At 39.2% G+C, this 27,996-nt stretch overlaps 1 protein-coding gene across 16 annotated transcripts in view; it reads right to left on the bottom strand.

Moving 5' to 3' along the window:
- Window positions 1–16,006: 16,006 nt before the first annotated feature.
- DOCK6 (dedicator of cytokinesis 6) overlaps window positions 16,007–27,996 on the bottom strand; it is a 185,925-nt gene continuing 173,935 nt past the window's right edge. For all 16 annotated transcript variants that reach the window (XR_015732802.1, XM_034437790.3, XM_034437787.3 and 13 more), the window contains 6 exons: window positions 25,368–25,457; window positions 24,714–24,950; window positions 24,053–24,196; window positions 20,555–20,661; window positions 18,215–18,382; window positions 16,007–17,649 (listed from right to left, as the gene is read on the bottom strand). Coding sequence is in view for 15 of the 16 variants with exons in the window: in XM_034437790.3 (XP_034293681.1) it covers window positions 17,607–17,649; window positions 18,215–18,382; window positions 20,555–20,661; window positions 24,053–24,196; window positions 24,714–24,950; window positions 25,368–25,457 (789 nt within the window). In the remaining variant the exon portion in view is untranslated. The remainder of the gene's footprint in view (window positions 17,650–18,214; window positions 18,383–20,554; window positions 20,662–24,052; window positions 24,197–24,713; window positions 24,951–25,367; window positions 25,458–27,996) is intronic.

The raw sequence follows: 27,996 nt of genomic DNA on the forward strand, positions 1-27,996 counted from the left end.
GTAGAGGATCCTCTCCTTCCAACTGGGAATGAGGAAACTCCAGCCAGAGAAACCCCTCCGGGTTCTGCCAAGGGGAGCAGCAGCGAAGATAACTCATGGTAATTGAAGCCATCCTTCACTATCAAAACCTGGATTGTAGTGCCAGAAATGGAAGCCCAAAGGGAGGTAGAGGCCATCATAGACACTGGCTGCACCAGATGCCTGATCAGCCTCCCCATAGCCCAAGAGTTAGGGATAGGCATGAGATCCCTAGTGTGCCCCATCCATTTTGAACAGGTTGATGGGATGCTAATAGGCAGAGCCCCTGCCACATTGGCCACAGAAGATATTAGGCTGGAGATGGGGCACCACCGAGAACTCATCCGATTCATCATAGCTCCAAAAATGATCGAATCAATCATATTGGGCCTCATGGCTAGATAAATGGGGACCGACCATCACATGGGAAGACAGCTACTGAAAGCTAAGCATAGACATTGGCCCACTGCCGCCCATCAAACTGGATAGTTGCCAAAAGACCACAAACCCTAGCAGCCTCAGCAAGCCAGATACTGCAGCCCCCGCTGCAGATGGACTTCCCGGCAGCCCGCAGGTGCCAAGGGAATACCAAGACCTGTTGGATGTCTTTAGCAAGCAATATTGCAACTTCCTCCCCCCTCACCGCCCAACAGACTGTGTGATCGAATTTGTACCGGGAGCAAAGCTGCCTAAACCGAAGATGTACTCCATGACTTCAAAAGAAATGGATGAATTAAGGAAATATATCGACACCAACTTAGCACAGGGTTTTCTCCAGCCCGCTATATCCAGAGTGGCAGCCCCCGTACTATTTAAAGAAAAAAAAGATGGGGGGGAGGAGGCTTTACATGGATTTTCGTGAAATTAATGCCGTGTGCACGGAGAATACCTACCCCCTACCCCTCATGAAGGACATGCTAAGTCACTTAGCCAAGGGCAAGGTGTTCACCAAACTGGACCTGAGAGAAGCTTATTACCATATACGGATTAGAGAAGGAGATGAATGGAAGACTGCTTTTAACTGTCTGCTTGGCAGCTTCCAGTTCAAAGTCATACCATTTTGTCTGCAAGGGCCCCCCACAGTCTTCATGCAGCTGATAAATGAGGTGCTACCTGATCACCTACACAAAGGAGTCCTAGTTTACCTAGATTCTTATATTCAGCGAGATTCTTGAGGAGCATGTAAAGCCAGTGTGGCAAGTGCTGAAAAAACTCCTAGCCGCAAAGCTCTATGCAAAGCTGTCAAAATGTGGATTCCATAAAACCTCCTTAGATTACCTAGGCTACTGAATATCAAGTGGAGGAGTGGAAATGGACCCAGGGAAAGTGAAAGTGGTGCTAGACTAGCAACCCCCATGCACCCGCAAACAGCTTCAAAGCTTCCTGGGTTTTGCAAACTTCTACAGGCAATTCACCCAGCTTCACAGAAGTTGCCTTGCCCTTAATGGAACTATTAAAAACAGAGCCTCCTCCCATGAAACCATGACTGAGTCAACTGCTCGCCTGGTCAATGGACTGACAAAAAGCCTTTGAGAAATTAAAATGGCTCTTTGCCGAGGAGCCAATCCTCTAACACCTTGACCTAGAGAGACTGTTCATCATCCAAGCAGACTCTAGCGACAAAGCGGTGGCGGCTGTGCTCCTACAGAAGGATCCACAAGGACAGCTCCTGCCCTCCACATATGTGTCCAAGAAGTTCACTGACACTGAGAGGAGATGGGCAATTTGGGAGAAGGAAGCCTACGCAATCCACTGGGCCTTCCTCTCCTGGAGACATTTTCTTGAAGCAATCCCATTGCAAACCGGTAGTAAAGGTAAGTAGAACCACCCCTGGTCCAGAGGCGTGAAAGCCTGATTGAATGGCAGAGGAAGCAAAAAGTGAAAAACAGCAAGAAGTATTGGTGGAGAGTGCCAAAACTTAGCACATTGTAAGCCGCCCTGAGTCTCCGGAGAAGGGCGGCATATAAATTAAAGCAAAAAACAAAAACAAAAACAAAGTGAGATACTGAGTTACTTCTCTAAGTTGGTGGAATCTACAAACAAGTAATCAAGTGAATTTCCAAAGTGGGAAGAGCAATGCCTTAGAGGTGGGAGTGGAAAAAGAAAGAAGATGGAATCAGCACAGAATCAGTAGAGAGTGAAAGTGATTGCGAGCAGTGATTCAAATGACTGTTGTGCTGGAAAATTGTATAGATCTCTGAAACTGAAGTTGTGGGATACATGTTGAGAGTTTGTGTAGGTGGTGAACAGACTGGAAAAAGAAGAAAAGAAAGGATCTTCTTAGTGACAGAGACGGAGAAAAGTGAAGAGAGGGGACAGTGACTGTGCAAATTGTGGGAAGTTGTCATCTTGAATGTGGAGAATGGAGAGAAAGCAGAGAGATCGACGAATAAAGAACTTTGGTGATTCCAATGAAGGACTTTGGATTAGACTCATCTATAATCAGCTTTGTATATTGATTGCTCAAATACTTTTTATAATTTAAATACTTTTATATAATCTAGAGGCATTTATTACTATGATATTATATAGAATCTTTAGCTTTAAAAATTTAATATTTTATATATATATATATTAAGAATTGTCCTAAAGATGCGAGTTCCAGGTATAGTTATAGAAGAGGCGATAGACATCACGATCTCCGGAACATTTGAAAGTTTAAAAATTTTTATTTTAAAACTTGTGCTAAGCTTTCGTCGGCCCCTACCGACTTCGTCAGAGTATAAAATCCCCATTGAGGAGATATATCCCCATTGATATATAATATATATTATATATATATATATATTATATATATCATTTTATATATACTTAATATAGATGTATGCATATTAAAAATATGTTAAAATTTATAGTTACTCCATGTATTACCGCATATCTGAAAATTTACTTAGTGTAAAATAGGAATTGTTGATCAACATTAACTTTTAATTAATTGTGTATACTAATTTTATGTATTTATATAGATTTAATATATTTTTTTTTAAAAACTGTAATAGATTATTCAATAACCTATACATATTTACTTCTTTTTTCTTTCCTTTTAATATAATTAAGTTAAGTCAGGACAATCCATATTAAATTTATAACAATAATAATAATTATAAATATAATAACTTATAACTGTTACTTATATATACAACTGTATATAGAAAATTGATATTAATTGTTGGATCTAATCAGTGAATTACATCACATTTTTATTGTTAATTATCAGTTACAAAAAAGGGATATAAGCAGGGGCAGTGACTAGGAAAAGACCTATTAGAGTGAAAGATTAGAAAGATTATGGTATTGTGGAATAACCTGTTCAAAAAGCTAAAGATGTCAAACACATCTACAGTTACCAAAACTCTAAAGAAAACAATGCCAATAATAGCCTCTCCAGCAGGTCTGAAGTCAACAACAGACATGTCAAGCAGCGAAAAACCAGGATCTGCATTAACCCTACAAAACATGCAAGCCACATTAAATATGATTCAGGAGGTTATGATGAAAACACAAGAATCAATAAGCAACAACCATGAGGAAATGAACTAGGTGAAGTGAAAGAAGATATAAAGAAATTGGATGATAGAATGGGGAAGATTCAGGAAACAATAGCTAAAAATGAGCAGAAGATAAAAATGGTAGAAGCGAGAACAGAACAAACAGAAAAGAAACTGGAAGCAATGGAAGAAAGGCTGACAGCAGCCTTTTCTTGCGTTTTCAAATCCTGGACCGATTTTAATTCTCCTTTTTCATCTAAAAGTTCTGTGTAACTCACCATTTTACTAAGATCTATGGTATTTGGATATATCATTGCCTCCATCGTTGATAACCAAATTGGGATTTTTATATAGTGGTTCTTTTTAATTTTTTTCCCAAATCTTTAACAGGGCATCTCTTACTATGTGCCTCTGGAAGTATGAATGGGATTTAGAGGAAATCACACCAGCCAGGTTGGAGATCGTGGCCTTCTATCATTAGTATCCTTTTATTTTTCAACTGGATCCAGTCCTTGAGCCATCTCATTTTACTTGAGATTCCAAAACATAACGGAGACCAAAGACGAGGATCTACCAAAACCTATGATGGAATTGTTAGCGGACTCATTGCAAATGGATAAATGTGAACTGCGGAACAACATTGATGAAATATACAGAGTGCATACAAATTATGCACGACGACATAGATTACCCCATGAAATACATGTAAGATTTGCAAAAAAAGCCGTTAGAGATGAAATCTACAAAAGAACAAGAGATGACCAGCTGATCTATAAAGGAAAAGAAGTCATAACCCTCAAACAGTTGCTGAAGAGAATTAGAGAACAAAGATGAAACTACCAATTTCTCTCCTCACAATTGATAAAAAATCAAATAATGTTCTATTGGTTGATATCTGAAGGCATGCTAATATCCTGGCAAGATAAGAAAATAAGAGTCGACACTATAGATAAAGCCCAGGAATTTTATGAACATTACATAGGGGAAGAATCGGACAGCAGAGAGGAGTTAGAAACTAAAAGCCAAGAGGAGCAACAGACAGAGGAAAAAGAATCAGACCAAGAAGTGAGAGAGAGGACAGATATGGAAGACCAGGAAAAAGAGGGAGCAAAGACAAGAAACCAAAGGGAAATAAAACCAAGGAGAGGAACAAGGGTGACAAACAAGTAACAGAATGGAGGAAGAAGTGAAATTAATATCAGTTAATATAAATGGACTAAACTCACCTATAAAAACAAGACAAACAATTTCTAAACTCCAAAAACAAAATATGGATGTCACATGCCTACAGGAGGTTCACATCAAAAAAAGAAAAGGTTGTATCCTAGAATCTCCCAAGCTAGGAAAATTATATCTAGCCTTGGCCGAAACAAAGAAAAGGGGAATTGCAGTATACATAAAGGAATGGCTAAAACCAAAACAATTATATGCGGATGAAGAGGGAAGAACATTATTAACTGAAGTATCAATAAAACAAAAAAGAGTATTAATCAAGTTATATATGCAATAAATACAAATCAGAAAGAATACAATAAATTACACAAACAGATAGCAGAATTAGAGTTGGACAATGTATGTTTACTAGGGGACTTTAATGCAGTAGTAGATCCAAAGAAAGATTATAAAACAGGCAAAAAAATAAAATCATGAAAGGAGAACATTATCAAATGTATTTTTTGAAATGACCCAAGAATTAAACCTAAAAGACATATGGAGAGAAGTCAACCCACAAAAGAACCAATATACTTTCTTTTCCAACCCTCACAATTCATGGTCCAGGATTGACATGGCGTGGATGGACCCGGAAATGGAGAAAGATATAGCAGAAATAGAAATAGCACCAAACATCTGGGCAGACCACAACCCATTAATAGTTAAATGGAAAGGAGAAGCAAAAAGGAAAGGGAGATGGACCATGAACCAGAGGGCTGTGAAAGAAAAGAACTATGTCCAATATGTAGAAAAAGAATTAGCGTTTTTCCTAAGGGAAAATTGGAAAGAACATACAACTACTCAAAATTTATGGGACACGACCAAAGCCTATGTGCGGGGCATAACAATAGCATATACAATACGAAGAAACAAAAAGAAAAAGAAACAATATGCAATCTGGTCCGCCAGCAGCCTGCGGAGCTAGCAGCAGAGTCAGACAGTGAGGAGGCTGGGGAGGACCATGGGCCAGTCCTGGAGTCTGGGGCAGGCCCGGATGAGGGCTCTGTGTCAGAGGTAGAGATGGGGCCAGGGCCATCTGGGACCCCAAAGTCTCCAGAGTCGGACAGCAGAGAGGCAGAGGAACAGAAGGAGCCTGTTCCTAGTGCACGCATGCGCAGAGCTGCCAGAAGGCAAGAGCAGCTAAAGCAAAAAGGACGACTCGGGAGTAAGGCCAGGAGATGATTGGCCTCTCCTATAAAGCTTAAAAGAGCAGCAAAGGCTCTTGGGCTCTTTGCAGGAAAGCAATGTTGCTAAATCTGTTTTCCAGTCAGCGTCTCTTGTTTTTGAACTTCGTGGGGCATTGCCAAGAAAGGCCTTTGGCAGGGTGCCAAAGAAGATAAAGGTTTGTGATAAGCTGAAGGACTTTTTCTGAAGGACTTGTTTTAGAATTAATTTGGACTAAGCTGGGAATGAAGTAATTCTCAGCTGTTATAATAAAATAGTTTTGTTTGAGACTAATTTTGTCCTGTAATGACTAAGTAAGCCTAGGTCACAACACAGAGCTCCAGGGGAAACTGGAAAAAATAGAATCAAAAATGCAAAAAGAACCCCAAAACCAGGAAATCAAAGAAGAAAAAGACATAATCAAACATAGATTACATTTAATTACACAAGAAGAAGTGGCCCAAAAAATTAGATCAACTAGACAAAACTATTTCGAAAATGCCAATAAACCGGGGAGATGGCTGGCCTATAAATTAAAAAAGAAAAAGAAAAGAGATTAATACAGCAATTAGAGTATGAAGAAGGGACGGCACACTACCAGAAGGGGAGAAAAAAAGTATAGCAGTAAGATAATTTCAAATCCTGTATAGTCGAGAGAAAATAGAAGAGGAGGACATCAAATGATACTTACAAGAGAGGAAGCTCCCAACTCTACCGGACTCAACAAAGGAAATAATAAATGAGAGAATAATGATGCTAGAGCTGAAGAGGGCAATCCAAAAGCAAAAAAACAACAAAACCCTGGGCCCAGACCGAATTCCAGCAGAATTTTATAAAGAAATTCAAAAACCATTAGAGAACCTATTATTAGAAATATACAATGAAGCATTAGAACAAGCTAAGATACCAAAATCTTGGATGGAGGGACTTATTCCCAAAGATAACACAGAGAAACAAAAGATCCAAAACTATAGGCCAACCTCGCTGTTAAATGTCGATTATAAAATATTTATGGCGATAATTGCGGAAAGGATTAAAAATATACTAAACAAAATTGTACACCTGGACCAAAATGGATTTCTACCCAATAGGCACATAAAAAACAATATATGAACTATAATGAATGTATTAGAATATTATGAGGCATATCCAGAAAAACAAGCAGCATAGTTGCACAAAAAGCATTTGATAACCTAATTGGGATTTTCTTATAAATCAATTAGCAGTAATGAATTTCAGAGAGAAATTTATTGGAATGATCAGAGCAATATATTCTAACCAGATGGCAAAAATAATATTAAATGGAGAACAAACAGAAGACTTCAACATAACTAAAGGGGTAAGACAGGGATGCCCTCTATCCCCTCTGTTATTCATCCTCTCAATGGAGATGTTAATGTTACAAATTAGACAAAATCAGGAAATAAAGGGACTAAAAATCAAAAGACAGGAATATAAAGTGCAGGCCTTCACGGATGATCTGGCATTTATCATAAAAGAACCTTTAGAAATTGGTCGAATACTATTACAAGATATAAACCAATTCGGCAAAGTGGCAGGGCTTAAAATAAATAAAGAGAAAACTAAAATATTAACCAAGAATCTAACCAATAGACAAAATGAAGAACTGGAGGAGAAATTGGGAATCTCGAGAGCCAAGAAAGTTATGGTTATGGTTATCAGCAAAATGCATTACAATAAAAGAAGACAACTACAATAAACTGCTACAACAAATATAAAAAGATTTGGACAATTGGACTAAGCTACAGATATCACTAATTGGCAGAATCTCAACAATTAAAATGAATATGCTACCCAAATTACTTTATCTCTTTCAAACAATACCGCTAAAATTAGGAAAAAAATTTTTTGAACAACTAAACAAAATGGTATCCAAATTTATCTGGTCAGGGAAAAAACCACTTATTAAATTTAAACTTCTGCAAGATAGTAGAAATAAGGGTGGTTTTGGTCTCCCAGACTGGGAGCTTTACTATCAGGCGGCAGCCTTGACATGGCTCAAGAACTGGATCCAGTCGAAAAATAAAAGGATACTAACGATAGAAGGCCACGATCTCCAACTTGGCTGGTGTGATTTCCTCTGGGAGGGGAAGAATAAATCCCATTCATACTTCCAGAGGCACATAGTAAGAGATGCCCTGTTAAAGATTTGGGGAAAAAAATAAAAAGAACCACTATATGAAAATCCCAATTTGGTTATCAACGATGGAGGCAATGATATATCCAAATACCTCAGATCTTAGTAAAATGGTGAGTTACACAGAACTTTTAGATGAAAAAGGAGAATTAAAATCGGTCCAGGATTTGAAAACGCAAGGAATAGATATGGAATGGTGGCCTTATTTACAAATCAAGACAAGATTCAAAAAAGATCAGGAACAATATGGTATTTATGAGAAACAATTGGAAATGGATAAATTACTACAAGGAACGGAGGGGTGGGGGGAATGATCATTAAAATATACAATTTCCTTTTAAGATACAAAATGGAGGAAGAGACAGTAAAGGAGATAATGATTAGTTGGGGCAGAAATTTCAGTCATAATATAGAGCTAGAAAAATGGGATAAATTATGGGAAAGAGACTATAAATTTCTGAAGCCAGTAGCCTACAAAGAAAATCTCTATAAAATGTTTTATAGATGGCATTTGCCCCCAGCGAGATTGGCCAAAATGTTCCCAAATCTATCCCCCAAATGTTGGAGATGCGGTCACAAGTCAGGAACGTTTTACCATATGCGATGGACATGCCCCAATACAAGAAAATACTGGTGCAAAATCAAGAAATGGCTGGAAGAAATTATGGAACAAAAAATAGAACTGAAACCGGAATTGTTTTTACTAGGAATATTAGATCCGAAAATGGATAAAAGCTTTCAATATATAACACTACACATACTAACTGCTGCTAGGATTGCCTTTGTGCAAAATTGGAAACAGACTAATACACTCTCAGATGAAATAGTAATCAGAAAGATACTCAAATATGCAGAAATGGACAAAATGACCAGAGAGTTAAAACAAAGAGAAGAATCAGATTATTATAAAGTTTGGAATAGAATGTATAAGTGGTTATAGAACAGAAGCCAAAACAAGAAACAGGAATTTTAAATTAGTATTGATTAAATATTAATCAAAATTACCAATTATTATTAAATTTAAATTACTGATTATAATGTAAGTATAATGTAGATATGAGTAACTAGTATTGTTATAATTGTTATTATATCATTACAGTTGTTATAACCGATAGGAAGGCAATGTAGAAGAGCGAATTATAAAAACAGAACATATAAGCTGATACAGAAGGCTGTAAAACTACCGTATTTTCTGGCGTATAAGACGACTTTTTAACACATGAAAATCTTCTCAAAAGTCGGGGGTCGTCTTATACGCCGGGTGTCGTTCTCCTGTAACCAGGCAGACCAGCCCGAAAGGCTCTGATGAGTCTTAAATGGCTCTGGCGATCCAAGCTCTGACGATCTGCTAATCAGGCAACTCAGCAGGGATCACCAGAGCCATGGAGAAGGAAAAAACTTTTCTCCTTTCACATGGCTCTGGAGATCCAAGCTCTGACGATCTGCTAATCAGGCAACTCAGCTGGGATCGCCAGAGCCATGGAGAAGGGAAAAACTTTTCTCCTTTCACATGGCTCTGGAGATCCAAGCTCTGACGATCTGCTAATCAGGCAACTCAGCTGGGATCGCCAGAGCCATGGAGAAGGAAAAAACTTTTCTTCTTTCACATGGCTCTGGAGATCCAAGCTCTGACGATCTGCTAATCAGGCAACTCAGCTGGGATCGCCAGAGCCATGGAGAAGGAAAAAAGTTTTCCCCCTCCAGCTTGCTTACCTTAGCTGCTTGCCTTGCTTCGCTTGCTTCGCTTGCCTTGCTTCGCTTGCCTGAATCCATTCCATCAGCAAGCAACTCCCTGCCTGCAATGAAGCAGGCAGGGAGTTGTGGACTTCAACTCCCAGAATTCTTCAGCCAGCAAAACAAAGCTTTTTTTTTTTTGCTGGCTAAGGACAAAACAAAAATAGTTAATTGGGGTTTTTTTTAGTTCTTTTTTAGACCTAGCCATTTAAAGTTTAGGAAGTTTTAAATTTAGCTTTCATATAAAAATAAAAATAAAATAAAATAATATTTGTGCAGCTTTCTGAGATTTAGTGTGTTTCTGTAGTGTTTCACTCTAACTACACAAACACACAAAATCTCACAAAGCTGTATGTGGAATTTTGTGTGTGTAAAGTGTGAAAGTTGGGTTTTTGGGCTTTTTGTGGCTGTGTGAGGTTCCTGCTTGTTGCAGGGGCCATTTTGGGTCTAGCACAGCTGCTTTTACATTGTGGGTGAGCCAGTTGTGTTGTGTTGTGTGTGTGTAAAGTGTGAAAGTTGTTTTTTTGGGCTTTTTGTGGCTGTGTGAGGTTCCTGCTTGTTGCAGGGGCCATTTTGGGTCTAGCACAGCTGCTTTTACATTGTGGGTGAGCCAGTTGTGTTGTGTGTGTGTAAAGTGTGAAAGTTGTTTTTGGGCTTTTTGTGGCTGTGTGAGGTTCCTGCTGTTTCAGGGGCCATTTTGGGTCTAGCATAGCTGCTTTTACATTGTGGGTGAGCCAGTTGATGTTTTTTAATTTTTATTTGGTGTGCGTTGGAAGAGGGGTAGTCTTATACGGCGAGTATAGCCCAAACCCTATATTTTAACAGGAAAATTCGGGGGTTGTCTTATACGCCCAGTCGTCTTATACACCGGAAAATACGGTACTCTACATTGTTATATTTGTCTTGTTTTGTCTTGTTTTTTCTTCTGTTTTTGTTATTTATTTTTTTTTAAGGTGAAAAATGTTTAATACAAACTTTTTTTTTTTTAAGGAATACCAAGACTCTGTCTGCAGATCGTGACCCCAAGATGCCTCCCCCAAGGTCGCTCCTTGCAGGTGTTTGAACGATGCAGGCTGTTCTCATAACAAAAGGAGCATATTCAATTGGACAATGCAATGAACTGAGGGGTTGGCCAACAAGGGAAAACCAAGTTTAACTATGTGGACTTTTGCATGGGAAACTCAGAGCTGATTTCGCTTCTTCTGTGCCAATGTAGTGTATTCAATAAAGTTTCACTTTTTGAGAGAAACAATATCCCATGAGTTTCTTTTTTGGATTCACTAGCTGGACAGCCGACAGCCAGTTCCACCTTCTGCTGGCAACACTTTCAGGAGAAACAAAGCCTCCTCTTTTGACTATTTCATGTTTTGCTTTGCTATCATAACTGCCAGTTCTTCTCTGCCCTTCCCTTTTGGACTCAAGTCTTTCCAAATTCCCTTTCATGTGCAAAACAAACTTCTCAACTTGGGTCTTGATCATTTGCCCCACCCATACAACTTTTATTTTTTGCAACAGTGCTCTCTCCTAGTTTTCCCAGCTCCTAGGATATCACTGCTTTTGCCGAGCTGAGACTTGTATTCACTCTGCAGACAATCTCCAAAGCCTGGCTTCCTCCAGAACGTATTTTACTTTGTCACCTTCATCCTTTCCATGGCTGTTTTTCAACTATCCTTAGTCTTGCTGAATACAAACAAATACTAATTTGTGAAAAGAAACTAGTACTCCCCGTTTGCTATTCATGACCAAGCTTTGTTTTTTCACTGGATATCTGCATGTTACAGAATCACATGCAAGGTGGCAGAAGACTTGAGGACTCAAATGTAGAGGTCTCCAGCCCTTTTGGAACAGGGAAGACTTTTGGAATCTGGTGAGCATGTTATTGGCTCTCTCACAAAATGAATGGGATGGAAGCCATGAGCAATCATAAAATACCCATTTCCCAGAAAGCAATCTGTTAGGTTCCTCCGAACAATGCCGCCATGCTTCCCAGAAATCTCCTGTCCCTTCCCCTTCTACCTTCTCCTGAGCAGATGGACACCCATCCAAGCAAAGCACTGGGTTGCAATCCCTTCACTGCTTTATTTTTTAAGCATGTCTCTGGGATATAAAGGGGATTAGAAAGATTGTTTGAAAACCTAAGCATATTTTGCTGGAAACCAGCGGTTTCCTTTGCAGAATGCTATTTTTCCATCCTCCTTAATCAAAATAATCTAAAAGCTATGTAAAATCACATAAGGCAGAGTCCGGTGTGTAGAAAGTCCAGTAAGTATCATGTCAATAAGAGTGATCCTACCTGGTACTAAGGAAAAAAAATCCTGATGGTGAGAGCAATTAACCAATGGAACTGCTTACTTCCTGTAGTTCTGGGAGCTCCATTGCTAGAGGTTTTCAAAATGGTATAAGGATTCCTGCCTTGAGCAAGGGGTTGAACTAGAAGATCTCCAGGGTCCCTTCCAGCCCTATGATTCTATGTTCTAATAACAGTCTTAATGAAAAGTCACAAGTTATGTGCTAACGTTCACATGCCCATGATGCCACATTCAGTCCTTGGCATGTTCAGGCAAGGCTGACAAATACTTTGGCATGAAATATGGATTTTAATATTTTCCTTTAAATTTATGTCATTAAAATATTCTGTTTTTTCTGGGCAGTCTCTGGTCTTAATTTTCAAACAATCTTATAGGTCTGGAATATTCAATACAGGTCTGGAGTGATATGAAAGGGAGATAAGTCTGTTCTCTGCATTTATCTTTCAACACCTTTTCCCTATTACCTTTTAAGTTTTTAATTTGCAAAATGCAATTTTATCAGTCTATTGGGCTTCATTAGGTTTACATTTAACTAAAATACCTTTTAACAAAATAGTTTTACAACACTTGTAACAGTACTTAAGGGAATTTAATTTTAGTGACTCAATGTTTATTTGCTGTCTTTTAATGATTACTCAATTACTATTCAGCCTTTTTTCAAAATATGCTATCAAAATTTACAGCATGCTCAAATGAATTGACTCATCTGGCAACATCAGGTCTGCTGATGTAAACATAAGGGCAGAAAGAAACCCATATTCCTCCTAAATGTGAAAATTTGTATTTATAGCACACTAGTTGGGGTAGAAGTCTAAAAGTTTGGAGGAACTGCATAATCAAGGGGTTGAAACATATTGCTTAGACTAAGTGTTTCTTTGCAGACCACAGAACAATAATTCCAGAAGGTCATTTATAAACACTTCTGCCTTCAACTTGTTGCTAGCCAGAAGAACACAGGCTGTGCTGTTCGGTGGAGGGCACTTGCTCTACAGATATTGCCAAGTTTAGTCTGCACCTGCTAATATTCCAATGTCCTCCAATGCATGGGTTTCTGATAGAAAATTTGCTGGCATGCCATGTAGATAACGCTAGGCTGTGTTTTACTATTGTACACTTAACATGTGTACTACTTCCAAGAGAACCAACTTTGCTATACTCTTGCTTTTCTCATGCCAATAACTTGCAGAAGTTGTGAATGCTCCAACACTGGAAATTTTTAAGAAGATATTGGATAACCATTTGTCTGAAGTGATGTAGGGTTTCCTGCCTGGGCAGGGGGTTGGATTAGAAGACCTCCAAGGTCCCTTCCAACTCTGTTATTCTATTCTATTCTATTCTATTCTATTCTATTCTATTCTATTCTATTCTATTCTATTCTATTCTATTCTATTCTATTCTTGTTCAGAAAACGGAAAATCATTCCATTTCCCACCTTGGGCCTTGATATAGTACAAGTGAATGCCTGAGAGAAGAGGGCCTCTTCACACAGGAGGCCACACTTTAGCAGATCTATTTATCTTACCTAAATAAATAGTTGGTGGTGTTTTTAGTGGCTTAAAACAGGCAATGAGGTGAAATAATCACTGTGTTCTAAGCTGCCACAACAGAACCCTTCTTCCTGTTCTATTTCTACTTGAATAAATTAGATGAACATAGGGTACTATTTTCTGCTGCTGCTATAAAGATCTCAAACTCATAGGAATTTCATTACCAGGATAAAATTCCAAGCAAATTTCTAAGTCACTCAAGCTGCCTTCCCCACAACTGAGTGCATTCCTCCAGTATTGCAGCCAATTTGAGGAGACATTCCTCTCCTTACAATCTCTTGTGGTATTTAAAGCACTATGGTAACAATATAGTTTGAGCTTTGAGTAGCTCATTTCTAACAAGGAATTTGATTCCAAAAGGTTTGCAAATCTATTTTTCATCCCAATTTTCAATAAAGGGGCACTCCCAATGTTGTATTCTATACCCAACTGTTCCATATCCCTTTTTATAATACCTGGTCACTTTGAAATGTATTTAATTGCAGAATTCAACACATGCACATAGGGTTATGTGAGAACATCCAGAAGAGCCCTGGTGGTGCAGTGGTTATAATGCAGTATTTCAGGCAAACTCTGCCCATATCCTGGCATTCGATCCTGATGGAACTTGAGATTGATTCAGCCTTTCATCCTTCTGAGATCAACAAAATGAGGATCCAGCTTGTTGGGGGCAATATGCTGACATTGTAAACTACCCAGAGAGTGGTATAAAGTACTATGGAGCAATATATAAGACTAAGTGCTATTACTAAGTCTGTAAAAGATTCTTCCATTTGCAATTATTTCAAGAAAAGCATCAGCCCCTTCCCTTTGCCTTCCAATGGAATGTCCTCCATCCTAGAATCACTGACTTGGAAGGGATTTGGAGGATTTCTAATGCAATCTACTGCCCAGGACAGAAATCCCCAGACCATCCTAGACAAATTGAAGTCCAACTTTTGCTTGAAAATGTCCAGGGATTGAAATATTCATCACTCTGGGGAACCGGCTATTTTGCTTAATAACTCATGTGCTCAGAAAATTGCTGAAGCTTGGTTCTTCTTCTACTTTTGGACCTATGGACCTATCCATACCCTCTTCCCCAAGACAGCTCTTCTGGTTTTTGATGACTCCTTTCATGTCTCTTCTTTAGGCTATTTTTCTGCCATCAGAACAAATGTGCAGGGCCCAGCCTCCCCAACACTGACATTTAGGAGTTTTGTTGCTCCCTACTTTCTTGGCCAAGCAATGTTCAACTCTAACGACTCCTCTGACAAGAGATGGACTATGTACTGCAACTCTATCATTAGCTTCTTCATCCAATTCTCATTGCTACAAGGATCTCATATCTGCCAATAGAATCCTTCCATCATTGTAATTTTTTATCCTGCTTGACAAAATTATTTAATGGTTCCTGAATAGCAGACCTTCCTGATTTTACTTCGCTTTATTTATTGTTTCACTGTCATATTCACAATCTTTTTTCTTCAAATTTGCACTTGTCCCCCTCACCCCATCAATTGGCTTTTGTTGATTTTGAAAATCTAAAAAGGATCAAACCTGGGCAGTATATGGATGGGAGGCCCAACTAATAAATTGAAAACTATCCCAAAAGATGGCAATGACTAACCATTTCCATATTGACTTAGCCATCCATCTTTCCAAGGCTGGAAAAACTGAGGACACAGATTGTTGGGGGCAAGATGCTGACTTTGTGAATTGCTTAGAGAGGGCTGTAAAGCACTGTGAAGCAGTATTAAGTGCTATTGCTATATTGTTAAAAGAAAATCATGTGGATAAAATTCCCAGCAATCGCTTGGCTTGGAAAGTTTACCTCTTTCATAGCAAATAGCCAATTACCCCAATGACTCTTCTTCAGTCATTCTATGCCAGAGATAAAGCCAAACTGGGCACCTTACCCTGATATGACAGCTCTACAGATCTGGAAATAATGCTGAAGGACAGTCACATCATACTTCTCCAAATACAGATAATTCTGGCTAACAGTTTACATTAACTAAACAACTGAATATGTTTTTAGAACTGCAGGCTTTGCCAATGTCAAAGAAAAGATTATCACTAGCTGCCCAGTAAGGAAGAAGAGATAAACATATCAAGGCAAAAGCAAGAAAAAGGACCACACAACAATAATAGCACTATCTCAACACTATCTCCCCTTATAATTTTCAAATATTACACAGAATCTTCAGCTTTTGTTTTAGCAATGGGGGCTGGAAATTTGATCTTTTCAAAAATGTAAATTCATGGGACACAGGTTCCATCATATTGCTGATTTCATTATGATATCGGATAAATATAGCTTGTACGGATTTCTTCAATGCCTGACATGCAAATAAGACAGGCTTTGGTATCCATGAAAAAGAATGGGGCCAGACATTTCATATTTCATTTTAATAATTGTATTATAAATAAAGTTTATTATAATTTCCTCAAGACAAAAATCAAGGCTCAGCTATCCATCATAGACTTGGAATAAGACAGAATTCTGATCTAGAGAAAATGTTGGAGGTGTATTTCGATTCCAAACAGGAGCAGCTTTAGATAAAGACTCACAGCCATGATGAGCTGCTAACCAATTGTTGCTTTCTACCGTTATTGAAGACTTCAGTTTAAAGGGCTAGGTTGAATCATAATAGTCAGGACATCCTTGTATTTAAATGGCAGTGTGTTTCTGTATGTTCCTGAAAATTAAAAAGACTATCTGGAACATTCTGGAATATAACTTCATACTTTTTCCAATTAAATCAGAGTACTCTTCAGACATATTCCACCTATCTTCCCAGAAATCCTTCACCCTACCTCTATAGAGTCAAGGGCTCTGCCCAGGAAAATATTTCTGAGAAGAATATATATCATTTACAATTCAAGTTTAGCTTGCATCATTTGCTGGGGAAGCATGGGTGAGAGGGGGAAAAGAGAGAAACATACAAAGAGGAAAATATGCTAATTTTCTTAAGAAACAAATGCACAAACCACCTATGTATTTGATTTCCCTTCACCCATCCTACCTCCTCATCCTTCTGTAGAATGCACAGATGTAGTTTGTTTGCATGTGTGAGAGGGAAGGAGAGAGTGAGTGACAATGTGCCTCTTCTGGGAAAGACTTTAGAAGTTTTTTGGTCCATGTAGCAAATATAGATAAAAGATTCTAAAAAGTAGTTTAGGAGCTCTTAATAAAAACCTGGGAGACAGGACAAAGAGCAACAGAGATAAAAATTATAATTCCTCGGTTTCAGCCCAAACTCTGGCTGGGAAGATCAAGGAATATGCAGGAATCAAATCCAGGTGTTATAAGGTTTCAATCTTCTAACCTTGACCTAGATACCACTATGTTCTTCCCTGAGTTAGGAATGAGATCCAGAAACTAAGCCTTATGGATTCTTACAGATTCTTATGGATCCATAAATAACTGGATATTTCAAGTGACCAAAAGCCAAAAAAGTGTGAAAAGAACAGAACAAAAGAAGAGATTGGACGAATAGTGGAGGGTTTCAAATTCTTCAGCTAACCTCAGTTTTCAAAGAGAAAGCAGCAGAGAAACCACAATGAAGGAACCTCCAAGTCCATCTAGAGTTACATTTTCGATCTACCTGCTGTATATGGAAATTCAAGGTCAGTGTCTATGACACAACTCTCCACTTGGATCAAGAAGATCTGCAGGAGATCTGACCTAGCCTTCCCAACCCAAATGGCTGTGTGCTGAGAAGTTTCCTGAGGGTGGAGCTCATCTTCAACGGCAGAATTTGGGAGTCAACTCCTCCCTACTACCATCTTCAACAAATATTTTCCTTCTATTTGATTGAAACTCTGTCTTCAAATCTTGAACAATGCCAGGGAAAAATAGGGCAAGAATCTCAATACTGTCTTCCAGTGCAAAGTAAGTGCACAATCCTTCATTAAGACTGAAACTCTGGTGGCTGCAAAGTTCAGTACTTCCTCTCATAAATTAGGCTCCTTGCAATTCAAGAAATCCAGGTTAGGCTTCCATCTTCCGCAGACACAATCTGTTAAAGGAGTTTCTGGGGGAGAAATAGAAGAAGGTTTTCAAACAAATATTGGAAAGGAATTTACATTATGTGGGGAAAGAGTGAAATAGCAAAAGCAGAAATGTATACTTCTCCTGAATAAAGAAAAGAATTGCATTAGATTTGGGTCTGATTCTGAAGCAGGAACTCTCTAAAACAACTGGCACAATCAGAGTCATTATAAGATTTAAAGAAGCCCTAACATAAAAACTGTGTCCCTTGAAAACAAGCAACGGACAATTTACAGTGCCCCTGTGCTACTTTTTGACATTCTAAACATTTGGGTATAATCCAACAGTATAGCACCTTGTGTTGGATAGCCACATAAGGTTATATTTCCTGGTTTGGGGGAGCAGAATTCTTAGAAGAATTAAGTGGGATTCATTTATGTCCTAAGGAACAAAAGATGTAAACAAAACCAACAAATTAGGAAAGGCCCCTAAGTGTAATAGTGGTGAAATTGTACCAATAAACTTGCCTGTGCAAAGCACTTTGATTCTGAGCCTCCATTTTGAAGTGTTTACTCATACCAGAGGCAAGCTGGGCATGTAGGCCTCACCTGTGTGCAGAATGAGGGGCAACTGGTGTGTAGAGTTGAGGGATTTTGTGGTTGAGTAGTGGGTGCAGGGCTTCCTTTAGACGCTGGTAATTCCTCTCTAGTTCTCGCAGGAACTCACGTTGGTCTGGTCCAATCAGTGTCTTGCTTTTACGAAGGGCATCTTCACATCTAAGAAAATATTCAGGTGGATATGCATAATGGCAATGGCTTACAGAGTCCTCAAAGGGTTTTCTGTCTCCTCCTTTGGGCTATTTACTGATGTTTAAGTGTTCCAACCTTGATGTAATTGCTCCCAGCTTCTAGCCTGAAATGCCGTCAAAGTGAGATAGATTTTTGAAGTGTCTATTAGACTTAGAATGTTCTGGGGACAAACCTTTCTCCTCAGATCACCCTTACTGAACTGCAGAAGGCCTTGGCAATGAACTTATGTGCTGCAAAATGTACTCCTTTGAAGAAATCCTTTCAAAAGATTGGCTTTACTTTTAGTTGTCTGGACCTTTTTAGAAGAAAAGCTGAATATCAAGTTAATAAACAGACTAAAGTTAGCCAACCAAAAGGGGACTGTGTAGGCCTGGCTGACATTAAAGGAAACTATTTTCTTTGGTCCACTAAGAACTGAAACAATTTTTTTTTTTTTTTGCAAAACTTAATACAAAAGACAAAATACACAACTGTATAAATTGTGTATGAGGGATGGACAGCAGTGAATTATTTAGCATTAGCCCAACTTTCTAGAGGCACTGTATCTATCTTTCCTTGTTAAGACAAAATTGTCAAGAGAAATTGTTACCGCCAGTATGTGAACGAAGTTGCTTTAATTAACATAATGAAATGTTAGATGCTTCTAAGAGCATGCCATAAGAATTTTCCATAAATAACTTTTACCCAGTTTAAAATGATCACGGGTCAGAGTAGGAGTGGAGAAGAATACTCAGCTCTATAAAATATTCAAAAAGAGATACTGACACAAATGAATTGAGGCAGCTTTGTTACTTGACAAGTGGTTGTGTGTAAGGGCCGCTTCAGCTATCTTCTTTTACTGGACCAGGAAGAGCCAGATAAAAGTCCACCCTCACTCATGAAGCTCTCTTAGACAGTCCAATTTTTTTTTTAGTCCAGCCTAACTCTGTACAGTTGCTGTTGTAGGTATAAAATTAGGGGAGTCGTTCCCTCCACCCCCAGCTTTCAAGAGAAAATACTGCATTTGTGCTGACTATCTCCTATGACCTGAAGAAGATTAAAAGATAGTCACTTTTGAGCTGAACTTGAATGCTGGTGAACATGTCCACATGCTTTCTAAGTACTAATCAGAACATCTTTGCTTAGCTACTGAGCTTAGATATAGTTGGTTAGATACTGCCACCTGCTGAAAGTATACACAGGAGTCTCTTCTTATTTTATCTCCAGAACATCTAACAGAGATAGGCCAAAGTCATTGGTGAGTCCCATATTTGAAAAGGATCTTTTACTTGGCTCTCCTCAATCCATTAAAGGAACCTACCTCTCCCCAACCACAGTCTATTCCTTGGAGCACTGTACTCTGCTGATTTTTTGGGATCCTCACCACAGTTCTATTAACCTGGATATGTATTACTTTGATATATTTTGTGTGTGGAAGCAGGATGCAGGTCAATACAGTAAAAGCAGAGTATTCCATTAGCTCTTCTAGGGAGCACATGGCAGAGACATCCTTCATCTTCATGCTCCAATCCTCTTAACAACCTCCTCCCAGAGCTCTATTCTGGAAAGCAGAATCGTTCGGGAAGGTTAGTTTGTAAATTCACATTACAATTAAAACAGAATTCCAGTTGATCTTCCTTTAGCATAGCTGGAAGTTATTTTAATTGTAATGTGAATCAGGGAAATCTGTGTCTAAGAAGCAAGCTCTCTAAAGTTATTATCTAAGAAAACTTTTTCGGTCCTGTACAAATTCTGTATATGCCTTTTCACTGACCTTCTCAATATTATTTACAAAAGAAATCCCCTTCATTCCTTAAGACCATTTCTGGTATATCAACTTGGAGTTGCTTTTTATGCTGCCCAAAAAGACATTTCTTGACTCTATTACGAAGACTCATATAATCTAAATGGGTCTCTGAAAAGGGAGGAAAAGCACGCGGGAATCTCAGCCTCATGTTAATCCCAGCAATGATGTTCTGGGATAAAACAGTTGCATCTGGATTAAAGTGAGATGTTTGCAAGTTTTAAGGGTCATTTCTAATCTAACACATCATACTTGGATGGCTATCTATATTGAGAGTTTTGCCTAGAGGTCTTCTTGGGTGGAGCCCACTTTATTTTCCCACCCAAGCCTTTACATTATGAGCATTTGTGCATTACCTCTTAGTGAAATCTTTGAAGCACAGTCGGAGTTTGTTGTGGTGTCGATAGAGCTTGGGGTCATCAGGAATCTCAGCCAAAAATACCTGTGCCACTTCCAGAGGACCCTGCAACAAAAAGGGCATGGAGATGTAGTATGGTAAAAATGCCTGAGCTGGAGCCAGGATCTGGGACACAAGTGGAAAGATTTCCTTCCCTTGCCATTCCATCTCTATCATACTCAATTTTAGGCTACTCTTAGACATCATCATTTTTATTTAATTATTAACCTGAATGCTGCCTCATTCACTGGCGTATCTTTAGGCGGCTTATACATTATAAAATAAAAAATAAAACAAGAACCAAGAAAACAGTAACACATAGACCATACACCAAACTCAAACAATTTTAAATCCAAGATGCCCTATCAAGAGCGCTATCAAGAAAGCTGATCATTTCATCCTGCCTCAGGACCTACTGAAAGAGGCATATTCCTAACGCTTTATGAAAATACAGCAGGAATAAGGTCATATGGACCTCAGAGAAAATGCTGTTCCAAGGGGCAGGCACAGAGAAGACATGTCTCCTAGGATCCTTTAAATGACATTGTTTTATAACCATGACCGGGAATATTTTATTTATTTATTTTATTTATGTATTTCATAAAGCATGTATTAGATAACAGATACAAGTGTAAACATAATTATGAATACATGAAATAGATAAGAATAAAAGGAAACATTAGGACAGGGACAGTAGGCATGCTGGTGCGCATAAGCATGCCCCTTAAAGACCTCTTAGGAATGGTGTGAGGTCTACAACAGACAGTCTAAGGGTAAAGTTTTGGGGGTTTCGGGAAGAAACCACAGAGTCAGGTAGTGCATTCCAGGCGTTGACAACTCTGTTACTGAAGTTGTATTTTCTGCAGTCTAGTTTGGATCGGTTTACCATGAGTTTGTATCTATTGTGTGCTCTTGTATTGTTTTGGTTGAAGCTGAAGTATTCATTGACTGGTAGGACATTGTAGCAGATGATTTTATATACTACACTTAGGTCAGATCGAAGATGGTGAAGTTCTAAGTTGTCTAAGCCCAAAATTTCAGGTCTGGTGGCATAAGGTATTTTGTTGCGAGTGGAGGATTCTTCTCGTGAAATATCTCTGGACTCGTTTGATCGTATTAATGTCTGATATGCAGTGCGGGTTCCAGACAGATGAGCTGTATTCAAGAATTGGTCTGGCAAAAGTTTTGTATGCCCTAGTTTGCAGTTCAATATTACCGGAGAAGAAGCTACGCAAGATTAGGTTAACAACTCTTAATGCCTTTTTACAGTGAGCTCTGGCACTTCATTTGAGATCATTTGAGATGAGTACTCCAAGGTCTTTGACAGAGTGAGGATCGTCTGCTAGGTCGTATCTGCCCAGCTTGTATTTTGTGTTCTGATTTTTTTTGCTAATGTGTAAGACAGAGCATTTGTTGGTTGAGATTTGGAGTTGCCAATCGTTTGATCATTCTGACACATAATCAAGGTCTTTTTGTACAGTAGCAGCATTGTCGGTGGTGTTGAATAGTTTTACACCATCAGCGAAAAGAACACAGTTGCTTAGAATATGATTGCAAAGGTCATTTATATAAAGTATAAAGAGTGTGGGTCCCAAAACGCTGCCTTGGGGAACACCGCTGATAACAGGTGCGGGGTTAGATAAGGCATTCCCTATTTTGACTACTTGTTGCCTGTTTGATAGGAACGCAGCTAGCCACTTATGCAGGAATCTGGAAATGACATAAGATTTTAGTTTTAGAAGTAGCTTGTCATGTATTGCTGAATCAACGGCTTTATAGAAGTCTATATAAATTGCATCTATTGATTTACCCTGGTTGAATTTTGAAGTCCATATGTTTTTGCAGTGTAAGAGTCAATTCTATGTCAATTCTACTTGGTCTTACTGGTTGGGCAGAAATGATTGGCCTCAGAAGAAAGATAGACCTGTAGGTAACCAAAGCCTGAGCCTAAGCCACGAAGGGGTTTAGAGGTGACAACACTGAATTGTACCTAGAAATCCACTGGTACCCACTGCATCAACATAATCACCTTGTTTCCCCTCAGTGGTGAAATCTAAAAATTTTCCCTACCGGTTCTGTGGGTGTGGCTTTGCGGGTGTGGCTTTGTGGTCATGTGACTGGGTGGGCATGGCCAACTCAATGTCACTCACATCAAGGGGTGCCTCGTCTGGCCACTCCCTTCCCAGCCATTCCTTGTCACACCCAGCCTCAACGTATCTATAGTTCTGTAAAAATGTTGTTCACCTTTTTTCAACTTTATTATCTACATACTATAGATGTATTTTCATGGACCTCTGAAAGGAGGAAATGGCTCACATGCTTTGGCCAAGAGTGTGATAGGCAACAGGCTTTTAAGGGGCTGCCTGAAAGAAGGGGGGCCTATGTATTTTCCAAACCACCAGAAGGCAAAACAAGAAGCAATGGATGGAAACTGAACAAAGAGAGAAGCAACCTAAAACTAAGGAGAAACTTCCTGACAGTGAGAACAATTAACCAGTGGAACTGCTTCACTAGAAAGGGCTTTCTTTTGCTCCAGAAGAAAATCAGAATAAAGGAAAAGCCTTCACAGGAAGAGGCTTTTTTGTTCTGCTGTGGAAGAAAAATAGAAGACAGAGAAATCTTCCTTGGAAGAGGCTCTCTGCTTTTGCTCCAGAGGAAGCAAAAGACAGTTTCTTTTGAGGCAGTTTCTCAATTCAGGCAAGGTGGTTTGCAGCTTCCCAAGATTGTAAGGAGGTGATAATTGCTCTTGGCTGAATGCCCAGACATCTCATTAAAGCTAGTATTCCTTTCCCTGCTTGGGGGGGGGGGGGAACAGCTGCAGAAAGTTTCCCTTTATTATTCTAGCTGAGGGCAAATGAGACTAAGACTCATTTGCTGTTTCTTAGCTCAGCTGAGGTGGCAATCGCTCTGCCGTGTGAATCAGCTGAGCTAATAAACAACAGAATATAGGAGAGGAAAGAGGAGGGGGAGGGCAGGTGGGCAGAGCAATCAAAATTATCTTTACCGGTTCTCTGAATCAGTCAAAATTTTCCCTACCTGGACGGCAGAACCGGTCCGAACCAGTAGCATTTTTCCCGTTTCCCCTGCCTCATCATAGTCCTATTCATGCTGGCCACTCCATTGTGTCTGATAACATAGTTCTCCTATAATGAGAACATAGTTCTCCTACCTACAACCTCTATTCAGGTTCTTCCATGGATCACTGACAAACACAATCAATGCTGCTCAATGCTTACACATCCCCAAACTTAAAGCCCAGGGTCTTCCGCAGTTGCTGTGTATCACATATCCATCATTATGTAATAGCTCATGTTTCCTTCATTTTGCAACATCTTTGTTCCTCAACTATTATCTCTGCCAAGAGGATTAAATTCTGTTCTCACTCAACCCCACTTAACTAGGCCTGAAGCCTCTCTGCCTGCAATAAAACAGTTCTTCCCATTCCGTGGTTGGGTACCTGGTTGACTATGGTTCCAACACATCCCTGAAGCACCATCTGCAGCATCTTGGCATCAGCTGGGTCCTGGTGGGTGGCAAAAGCCAATTCCTGAGTCTTCTTTTGCATGTCCTCTATGGCTACTTCAATAGGAATAAGAATAATCTGGAGACAAGACAAGGCAAACATAAACAAAACTGTCAGGAGATTACCTCCTTGTGCTTAAAACAATGTGTATAAATGCAAAAATTTATATAAATTTACTTCCAAACCAAGTCTTGCATCAGGAAAAGATGGATTCATGTGCTCTACATACAGTATGTTATATTAATGGTTATAATTGTCTGACCTCTAGCACATAATTTAATTTATAATGAATGTTACAATTACTATTTTGCATAATTTATTCTCACTTGACCTATTTACAAAGTGTAGCCTGGGAATGCTACAGTTTGCAGAATTCTGCATTGCATTCACACAGTACAATATTTTCTAGCCATTTCTTTGTCTGAATTTAGCTTTTCTGAGGTTTTAAAAATGTACTGCTGAAACACTTTTAAGCCTACTTTCATATGCCATAAATTACAGTAATCTGAATTTTGCATACAAATCATATTCTGCAATTTTTTCACTCCCAGTAATTTTGACCCCTGCCAGCTCCATGAGTTGATTCTCCAATTACCTCTTCCTTGTGGATGACATTAATGCGGGTTTTGATGTAAGGGAAAGCATGAGAAGTGGTTATCAGAGTCTTGCGCTTGAACTGCTCATGCAGATCCCCGTGTGCTCGTCCATCCAATGTGAAAGGAGTACAAAACATGAAGGTGCGCAGATTGTAGTTCTTGTCAAAATATGTGACACGATCCTTCAGTTCATATGTGTCAAAGAAAGGCTCCACATACGTCAACTGGATGTATGCCTGTGACAAGACAAGAAAGGATCAGCATCCTCTCAGCACTGTTGCATCAGGCACTTGCTTGCTTGGAGTTCAGAATTTGAACAAGGACAAGTGAGCAGAGAAGAGAGCAGCTCTCCCAAAATCAGCATTGGATTCTTGGAGGGAGGAAACAGGACTAGTGTTCTGATAACTTTGTCATTTTAGTAAACTATAAACAAGATATGTAGCTTATGGAATGAGAGGAGAAATCTTAAAGGCATTTCCACTGGGGTATATAGTATGGAAGAAGAAATGTGGCAAATTACTTCTTACCTAGGAATATTTAGGAATTGCTATGCTTAGAAACCCACAGCTTCTTTCTACTCATGTCTTCTTGCCTTAAATATACAGTTCACCCATAAAACAGCAATGTCTAATACTATGCACAGTAGAATCTACCTTATTAGGATCCAGTTTGGTCTTGTCAACAGGATTGGAACCTTTGATGATTTCCACCATTTCATGGCCAAAACGTTCAGCATAAAACTCCTGAATGGAAAACAAAACAGGACAATTTTGCCAAGGCAACAAGATCTGAGATCATTCTGGATACCTCAGGCCATCAGAATGAGGATTAACCACATGTCTAGTGACAAGATAGTTGAATACTTCCTGTGGGATCCGTTTTCTTATCCCTGGCTTTCCCAGGTTTGCTGCTCCAGTGTGGGGCACATCTGCACACGCGAAACAAGTTGATATCACCATCAATGAAGCAGTATGCTTAGTGACAGGTTGTCTCCAACCTACACTAATTAAGAAAATGTATCCTCTCATTGGCATTGCCCCACCTAAGATCAGGAGAGAAGTAGCAGCAGATGCTAAGAGAACTAAGCAAGATAATGACCCTCAACATGCTCTGAGCAGACATATGTCCCAGGCTCATCAACTCAGAACTAGGAACAGCTTTATGGCAAGAACAAACATTCCTGAGGGTACACAAAAACAAAATTGAATTAAAAGATGGAGGAAGGAGACTATTGAGCAAAGAATAATATTAAAGGAGGACATGCCTGAAGGATCTGATCTCCCTTACACTACTTGGAGGACCTTGATTAGGTTGAGAGTTGGAGTGCCTACATGTATTGCTTAACGCATTGTAAGCCGCCCTGAGTCTCCGGAGAAGGGCGGCATATAAATCAAATTAAAAAAAAAAAGTAAAACAAATAAGTTAAAGTGGAGACTCTTAGTAGATAACATCCTATGGGTATAGAATAGTGGGCGCAGTAAGGACACAGGACACGCACTGCAGTTACATGAGTTTATTCAGCTCCGGTACAGCAATGGATTGCCTAGCCGCGGCAGCCTCTTTTAAAGGGAGCTGTCCGCAGCTTCAGCCACTGACGTGCTTTTAAATCTCCCACTCTATTTGCTCGCTTCTAATTGGTCCGTTTGAATTGTCATTCAATACTTAACACCCCTCCCCTCTAGATCAGCACTGACCAATCCTGAAGTCTCTCAAGCCACATAGTCGCGCAAATAGGCGGGTCTTTTTGGGGCACAACTTGACCTGCGCAGTTCAGTTGTTCCAGCGATCTTGGAGCGAGAGGTCAAGTTCTGTGTCTCTCCTGGAGGCGCCTCCAGAATGCTCTTGAACTCCGCCAATGGCGTGGGCCTATTTTGTTGGATGTTTATTCCTTCCTCCCCCAGCTGGAACGGTGGACTGTTGCTGCTATTGAGAACTCCCTCCTGGACCCCAGATAAGTGTTCGCTGTCTCTAGTCGGGTTTGAGTGTTGTCCCTTTTGTTTGTTTGGTAGTGTTTGATGTAGGGTCTGGTCTGTTTCTGTGTGAATTTCCTTTTCTCACCCCTGGGTTCCCTCTTGTGATCCGTGTTCTCTTCTGACTAATCAGCCCCTGAGTTGATCTATGTGACTTTTCCAGCTCCAGCCGTCCTCCATCTCTATCCTGTAGGATAGAGGGCCTATGAGTTGAGTTATTTCTGCTGGGACCCATAAGGGGTTTCTGCTAAAATTCTTTGCGTACATTTTATCCCCCACTTGGAACTGTTTAGTCTTGCTGGTGGAATCAACTGGCTTCTCTGTGCTGTAATGGGGGTGTCGTCTGTCTAAAGTAGACCTTAGTTTCCTTCCCATTAAGAGTTCCGTGGGACTTCTGAAGACATTGCAGACACTGTTGGACGAAGGGATTAATTTAACCTGGTTACAATATAATCAATTACAATTGAGATGGAAAGAGGACCAAAAAACTGGTATTATGTTGCATGAGGAAGAATTGGTTAGACATATAAGAGAGAAAGGTCCAATGCATATTAAAAGGCTTTATAATGTTTTGCTAGAAAGGGATTCAGAAACTGAATTAGTTAAAGATTGTATGATTAAGTGGGCACAAAATTTTGAAGAACCAGTGATGTTGGAAACATGGGAAAAAATTTGGGTTCAGAATGTTAAATTTACACAGTCGCAGAATCTGAGGGAAAATTTTTATAAAATGTTTTATAGATGGCATTTAGATCCTAAAAAGTTGTCATGTATGTACCCTAATGTTCAGCCAAAATGTTGGAGATGCGAATGTTTGGATGCTACGTATTATCATGTTTGGTGGACCTGTAGGAAAGTTAAGGCTTTTTGGATAAAAATATGGTGGGTCATGCAGAATGTTTTGAAGAAAAAAATTCAATTTTCTCCACAATTGTTTTTATTGGGTATAGTTAAGGGTTTTACACGGGGTGAAATAAAACTAATATTGTATATGATAACAGCAGCAAGATTGTTGATAGGTAAATATTGGAAGAATGAAGTTTTGCCTACTATCGAGGAATGGACTTTGAAGATGGCAAGTTTTGCAGAGATGGCGAAGATCTCAGCATATTTAAAAGATTGTTCACAAGAGACTTATGAATGGGAATGGAAAAGGTGGATAGAATATGTTCAGAACAAATACCAAACTAGAAAGTATCAAATAGCTTTTATTTGAAAATAATGTATTAGAAATATCTTAATGTAAAGAGACAAAGAGGAAAAATTATATAGGGGGAGGGATGGGTTCAGGTTTATATATCAGTGTTATTAG

This window comes from Pantherophis guttatus, chromosome 2, assembly GCF_059756535.1.
Source record: "Pantherophis guttatus breed Tessera chromosome 2, ASM5975653v1, whole genome shotgun sequence".
NCBI lineage: Eukaryota > Metazoa > Chordata > Lepidosauria > Squamata > Colubridae > Pantherophis > Pantherophis guttatus.